At 45.3% G+C, this 7,829-nt stretch overlaps 1 protein-coding gene across 1 annotated transcript in view; it reads left to right on the top strand.

Annotated features, from left to right (window-relative positions):
- Window positions 1-284: 284 nt before the first annotated feature.
- Window positions 285-7,829, top strand: part of nrg3a (neuregulin 3a) — a gene marked incomplete at both ends in the record, with an annotated part of 271,858 nt that continues 264,313 nt past the window's right edge. Inside the window, 1 exon segment of the mRNA XM_080507890.1 lies at window positions 285-1,002. Within this exon segment, the coding sequence (XP_080364016.1) occupies window positions 285-1,002 (718 nt within the window).

Genomic DNA, 7,829 nt, shown 5'->3' with positions numbered 1-7,829 from the left:
ATCGGGCGATTATCCGTCTACGCCAGCTCTGCTGTTTCTCACCGGGTGTCTCTGAGTGTGAGTGTGTGTGATTGTAATCGTGTGTCTGCATGTACCTCCTGCACCCCTCCCCTTTTCTCTATCCTTGGAATATCCATTCATGTGTCAGTGTTTTTGGGGATCAGATTTCGTGAGGTACCTTTTTATCTATTCCATCACTTCACCCTCGTCTTTTCTTCATGTCCGGCACTGTCGGGGATTTTTCTGCCATATGCTACCGATGCCTATCGCAGGGTTAGCCCTCAATGAGCCATAAAGGACGGCAGGGAAGGATGAGTGAGTGTTCGGGGGCAGCAGTGTCCGGGTCAGTGATCCTGGAGGAACCCGAGGCTCCGGGGGCTTCTGGAGGCCGGGGAGAGGGCCCGGCCCAGGAACCGGGACCCCTACGATGTGCAGTGTGGCCTCGCCAGCAGACTTGGCTGTGTGTGGTCCCCCTACTCATCGGTTTCATTGGCCTTGGATTAAGCTTGATGCTGCTCAAATGGATTGTCGTCGGTACAGTGCGGGATTATGTGCCAACAGATTTGGTGGATGCTAATCGAATAGGCCAAGATCCCATTTTCCTTTCTAAGCCAAGCGGGATTCCCAAAAGTCCTGAGACGACCACCACAACAACGTCCACACCTACAGTTGTTGGCGGGAACCCCACACAGAGAACTGCAACTGTGACAAAGGATAGAACTCGCAGCACTACCACTACCACTGCCGTGAACCCCAGAGCGGGTGGGGCTTCGGGAAGTCAAGTTACCCTTCGGAATCCTGGAAATCATAATGGACGTGGACCTCCTACGACCACGGCGGCGCCACGGACGACCTTCATCATCAGAGCTGCAACATCCAGCTCGTCTCCCTCCAATCCAACAGTCCTTCACGACTCTACGCAGATGTGGACCGGGGAGCATACGACCACTGAGGCAGTCTCCAGCACGCTCGCCACGCGAACGCACGGCCACCGCAAAACACGTAAGTTTTCCACTGTTTGCTTCCAGCTTGTTGTCGTGCTGAGCTGTGTGTCAAAGGTTCACCAATCGGCTGCGTCTGTGTGCCATCAAGCATTATGTTGAAACAAGACAATGGGAAGATGTCATTGTTTCGTCCAGACCATTTGGTTTGTCATTGATGGATTCGGCCATGCTGGTTAGTAAATTGTGCAGTTGACACTCCTGCAGGGTGAATATTGTGGAAGAATGATCAATTGTATTGACTTGTACAGTAAAGCTATCTGAACTCTGCCGGGCTCGATAATCTGTGTCTTTGCTGCATCATGTGGTTAGTGCGTGGTAAGCAGGGCTGTGACATCCTGCTCAGAAACACTGCTGGAAAGACCGAAAGGTGGTTTCAAATCGGCCACATTGGACACGTTTGGTGTGGAAGTTGTTTTATTGTGTGGGGAGACTGAACCATGACCTCAGATGGATGAAGATGGCCATGCTTTGCTGTCCTACATGTACTCTATGTATCTTATGACACCATCAAATCATACATAATTGAATATTTATGGTATGTTTTTCCATTTCTCCACCTTTTTGACAGTTTAAGTATTATTGTAGGGGTTGATGGGCTGCAGTGCTACAAGTCGGTGTCACTATGGTGTAATCAAGTGACCTCTTCCTCGTATGTACACCATCTGGAGCTATTTCACAATGTGTTTATAGCGTCACATCTGAAGGCACTGCTCAACTAACAGTTTGTCTTATTTATCTGCAACCTTGAATTTCCAAAGTCAATGGACAGATGTTGTTTCCATCCTGTGAGAATTGATATTTAACCTCAAAGCTCCAATTTTCACGTTTCTCTTAAATCAAATAGCAGGAGTGCTTTTAAAGAGGTTTGCCAGCAGATAAGCAGATCAGTTGTTGGAGCTTTTATGACTTCAAAAGAAATGTTGATGGTGCTGATGCTTGTCCGTGTTTTCACCACCTCCACCATGGTAGTGCTCCTGCTATTGATCAGTGGTACACACACACACACACACACACACACACACACACACACACACACACACACACACACACACACACACACACACACACACACACACACACACACACACACACACACACTTTCCTCCGTGACAAATCTCTCTGCTCTCAAAATGGTGTCACATTATGTGCTGGATCTCTGTCTGCTTGTGACGCTGCGTCTCTCTGATCCCAGCTCGGGCCACATGTCGCTTCAGAATCACAGGAGTGGCTTTATTTTTAATAGTGTGACATCATGTGTCGCGTTTATCAGGTTTGTCTTTTGTCTGGAGTGTGAGAAGAAAATTCAAATCAGCCCGTGTTGTATGGATTCCTTCATGTTGCAGTATAAAAGTGACATTCACGTTTCATTTTGTGAGGTAATATTAAAATGTGTGTGACTTAGTGACGCTCAATGCTTGAATTCACCTCTTGTGTGCTACATCTCCACATTTCATTGGCTGAAAAGGCCTTTTGGATGCGAATGGAAATGTGTGATGTACATGATGGTCAGTGCTCATTAAATTATTGATAATTACTTGATGGCAATCATATATTAAATCACTGATAAGAAGATTCACTCTGCACCGCCTGCTTTAGCTTAAGTCTGCTGAGCTGCCAGGGTGCAGCTGCTCCTTTTGTGTCCACAATAATGAAAAGGTTTGCAGATTACACCGGAGACCAGAGAACGTTCCCTCTGATAATTAGAAACATCAGGGAAAAAATTGTGTATCATTTCATTACGAGGAAGAAAAATAGGAGCCATTCATCATCATGCATTCATTAATTAATTAACCATTAAAAAAGAATGCCATTTCTCCAGCAAGTGCTCATGAAAACCATTAAGCCCGGTTGATAGATATCCCAGGGAAAATGTCACTCCTTCCCCGGCTCGCCTGAGAAAGTTCTGTCACCACAGAATAGCCGACTCGTTCGATAATCCTAAACACCCTCCCCCTCCCAACCCTTCTGTTCCACCACCCACATGCTGCTTTGGTTTGAAAAGGCCATCATTTTCACATTAACTATCCATTATGTGGAAATGTGTTATGTGCTATAACTGGATTGCCTGTGTTGGCTTGTGCTCAGAAATTGAGAGAATTTAAGTGCAGCAGACCAACTGTTATCAATAACGTCCCCATTGCTCTCAAAATTAAAAGTGACATAGATTTCATCCCACACTGAGCTGTGATGCCGCCACTCGTCCTCTCAGAAGCCAAACAGGAACTTCGTGTCATGCAAAATGAAAAAGCCACCCGATATCCCTAATGAGACAAATTACACCACCTTCAAGAAGCCAGCATGTTGTGATCCATCCATCCATCATCCATCCATCCATCCATCCATCCATCCATCCCTCTCAGCCCCTCTTGTAATTGGAATGGCTTCATCTCAAATAATGACAATAACAATTTGAATGTGATCACGTTTCCGTCCACCTAGAAAGCAAAATGCATGTTTTCTTTTCTCCCAAACAAACACACTTCAGCAGGAATATCAATGAAATACCAGTCAAACCACTGTGGCAGTATAATTCCAGAGTAAAGGTTACACTTGAATGGAAATCTCTGACTTGCATTTATGTTAAGAAAAGTGTGTCTTGCAGCCTTACTTGAAAGCCGACATGGCGCTTGTTGCCATTGTTTGAAGTGCAGAAAGTGAATGAATGAATGACACTTGTAGCCCCTGAAGCCCCGCTGCTATAAGAGCTGTGGAGCTATTTGAAGGCTTTCTGGCCCGTCTGGTCTGTCAGAAACATCCAGACTTGAAGACCATGAGAAGATGTGACGCTTCGAGCAAATGTCACAATGTAGAAAAAAAAAAATTGGCATACCAGAATCTGATGAAATCTTGGATCATATCGACTCAATAAGCTGCAGAAGCAGAATAAAGAAAGATACCCTGGAGAGATGTTCTGTTCTGTGGAGTTGAGAAACCCCCCCCTCAATGTGAGGTGAGGCTCAGCGATAATAATGATAATACCACAGAGGGGGTGTGAACCGCTGATCAGATCTGACCCCGACTTAATTCTCAGTTCTCAGCACATATGTTTGGCTGGAAGGCTTTGTTGGATGGTTTTGCTGCTGAGAGTCTCATTTTGAATTGAAATCAAATACAAACATGCAGAAAAAGATATATGAACAGGAATATATCCATTCTATTTTTTTTTCCACGACATCTCATCAGGCTGATGTAATGGAGAGGCACTGGAGCTGGTTCCAGCTGGTCCTGGAAGACGGGCAGGCTTCAGCCGTCACATCGCAACGTTTTGAAAACGTTGTTTGTTTTTAGAATGAAAAGCTCACAGACAAGAACAGGATGAACGTGTCCGGCGGCGGTGCGGCGGAGTGGTTTCACCTTCTGAGGCCTTCTCAGTGGCTTCCAGTAAAAACAGACAAAACACAACGGAGGCTGAGTGTTTCCACTGGAAGGCGTGTTGAGAACGGACCTTCATCTCTGAGGAGCAACATGCAGAGTAGGAATGACTGCGTAGTGAGTGTGAGGGACTAAACAGCTAAAGCCTTCCGAATGTGTGTGTGTGTCGTACGATGCAGCTTATCATTAGACATCGGACGACGGTTTTCAATTCTTCATTCACACATGATGGGCACAGCCGAGGCTTCCAGTCCCAGACTCCTTGGTCTTTGTCTCTGAGCCACTCAGCAGGATTAGGTTCCTGTCAGACAGTGGCCATGAAACCTAAATCCAGATTAACAGCCCATCACCACCACTGTGGATGAACCAGCATTACATCTGCCCACCTATCAGTCACACTCTCTGCATGGGCTTGTGAGCAGCCACCTGACTGCCGAGGGATTGTTGGGATGTATAGTGTGTGGCGGCGTGTTTTATCAAATGATGCCGAGGTGACATGCTTAAGATGGTGTTTTCGCTCAGCTGTGTCTCAGGATACCTCAAGGGTACACTAAGGAAGCCCGGGGAAAGAGTTCACGCTTAAATTAACAGCACAGAGCTGACAACCGCCCAAAGTAAAGTGGTGTTTACTGCTGCTTTCTGTGACAACAGTGTAATTCGGGGAGGTTGTATCGAGTGTTTCTGACGTGTCAGGCTCACTGGTGTGCTTTCAGAAAATTAAAAACACGTCGCAAAGACAAAGACAGAAATGTCAGAGCTGGCATGATGGTGAAAACAGGCTGATCTGACAGGCACAAGACATCTGAAATGACAAAATAAAAAAAAAAGTATGATAGGATGTTGTGGCACAGAAGAAGATGAACTTTAAATACAGAAATGAAAATATTAAAGCTGCATACAGTCTCCTCTTGCAGGTTTTCGCTCATATATCAGCGATGTCAGACAGATTATATATATACTGTATATAGATATATATATATATTTTTTTTAAAACCAGATAATATGGAACATTAACTGCAGTCTCAACTCGAAGTCAATTTGAACAAGACCTTCTGGTGTAAAATACAGTGAAAAAGAAAAACCAACCCACTCTGCAGCATTGAGGCTAAACCAGTTTAATAAAAAGCCAGTCTGTGGTGTTTCCACCGCGACGTGACGATCAGGATTCCAGCTCTGGAGACTTTCTGCCTCGTTGACATGGTTGTGTTTCCTCCAGGGACCTGTCAAAGTAGAAGAATCCTCTGGCATCGTCTCCTCGTTGTTCAGAGGTATGATTGAGTGTTTCTCTGTGTTGTTTCTGTTGTGGACTGGTGAGCCGGTCCAGGTCCAGGTCCAGGTCCAGGTCCAGGTCCAGGTCCAGGTCCAGGTCCAGCCCTGCAGCTCCAGCAGCCACGTCTCACCATCGTCTGTTCAGCTCCTTCCTAAAACCTCCAAATTACCTCCAAATTGACTTTGTCTTTCATTAGCGCCGGCCAATATGAACCCAATCACTGGACGTGTTTGTGTTACAATCATCAGCTCAAGGGGGGAGGTTTTAGGTTTTAAACCAGATTTGAGGTTTTAACCAGATTGGAGACTTTACAATCTTTACACTTGGATTAGTTCTGTGGAAGCTGCTTAGTAACAAGCCCCCAGTGGCTTTTTCATCGCGTTTCCCCCCAATGCATGCACCCGTACACGGTACACACCGATACTGGGCCTATCTGCATCCAGGACATGTGAACCAGCTGAAAGAGGAAAGCTGCATCATTTCTTCATTGGAGTCCAAGCCAATAATACATTTAAACAAATGGAAAACAAATATTATTAATAAACAGAACAACAATCATGATAACAACAACAATGATAAAACAATTTATTATTAATAATCACAACAACAATCATGATAACAACAACAATGAAAAAACAATTTAATAATAATAATAATGTCTATTTTCTGTCAAAGATTAGTAGATTTTGCTTTCGTTTCAACAGAGATGGAGAATTTCAGAAAGTTGGGTCTTCAGTGGCTCAAACTTAAAAGAGTTGCATTTCCACTTGACCAGGGGCCAAAATCTCAAATGCATTTTGTTGGACTGTTCAAGCCAGAGGACCTTGAGAAAAACCCAGAATTTCTATCATATAAATAGTAGTTTTGCTAAATGACATATTATGATAAATGGCCCCTTCCCCTGGGATTTCCACCAATGACCGATCGTGTTCCAGTCCTAATGTACCCTGTAGCGGTCTTCACAAGGGCTTTATAATTAAAGAAGAAACTATATTTTCACTGGTTCCCCTCATTCATCTAAATGATAAATGCCCATGTTTCCCTCGTGCTCCACTTTGACTCGATGCCAGGAAAACATACGACCAAACACAACTGGCTCCTAAAAGATCAAAGCTTCTTCTTTTAATTTATGACACGCTCATGCTGACGCAGTCTGCTGTGTCTGACCATGAACCCAACACATCAGAACGCTGTCATCTCGCCCCGCGTTAGACTTTTAATTTGGCGGCGATGCCGCGGAAATCTCGCTTAGCGTCACTTTTATTCACTCTGATGAAACGTCTTGCAGGGGAACGAGTGATCAAACTTTAATGGCGCGAAAGAGAAACATGTTCAATATGTAGTTGGAAGTGTAAATAATTGAGGGTGGAGAATTATCCCACGCTGAGCCCTCACAGTGAGCGACAGTCTTCACAATGCCTTCAGTCTGTAGGAGACGTGAGAGTCTCTTGTCATGAGGACAAAACTTTGCCAACTTTGTCCGTCTCTTCTCTGCACTTTGCCTCCCATGTCCCCCCTTTTCTCTGCCACACATTTATCTGTCACGTCCAGGCGATGATGAAGTACAAAGTGCTTAAATGCTGCCGCTCACTCCACGGGCACCTTTAATAATTCATGTCGCTTTAAGCTGCCTTGATTAGATGAGGCTTGTGCCATTTCACGGGAGCCACCGGCGGACAAGGTGACGTCTGTCGGGATGTAAGAGGAGCTAATTCCTGCGCCGGCTCTCCGGAGGAAGCTGCAGGCTGACTGCTCCGACGTCCCCGTCCGCCGAGGTGCGAGAGCCTGGAGATCCAGAAGCTCCAGTTTGTTCAGGGTTCTGTGGGGGAATTGAGCTCCTGTGGCGACTCGCCTCGTCTGTGGAACGAGTCTGAGAAGGAGGAACATCCTCACATGGCCGCTCCATTGTGTTTATGCTGCATTAATGGATACATACAATCATCCATCTGTAAATGTATTTTTCAGCCGCTGTGTGTCGACTGTATCTCAAAGGCTTTCCTCATTAATACGATAATTGTGTCTTAACTCTACACCAACTCCCTAAAAAGACAAAGACGGGTGTGAATGTCCCTGGATAAACTAGTCAGCCTCCATATGTGGACATTAGCTTGCGTCCGTAAAGCCGAGTGACATGGTTTGACCTCTCATGCGTCAGGCACCGACTATTGTGTGATGATGAATCT

This window comes from Blennius ocellaris (genome assembly GCF_963422515.1).
Source record: "Blennius ocellaris genome assembly, chromosome: 13".
Taxonomy (NCBI): Eukaryota; Metazoa; Chordata; class Actinopteri; order Blenniiformes; family Blenniidae; genus Blennius; species Blennius ocellaris.
Note: the sequence above shows the minus strand (reverse complement) of the source record. Positions and strands in the feature narration are given on the sequence as shown.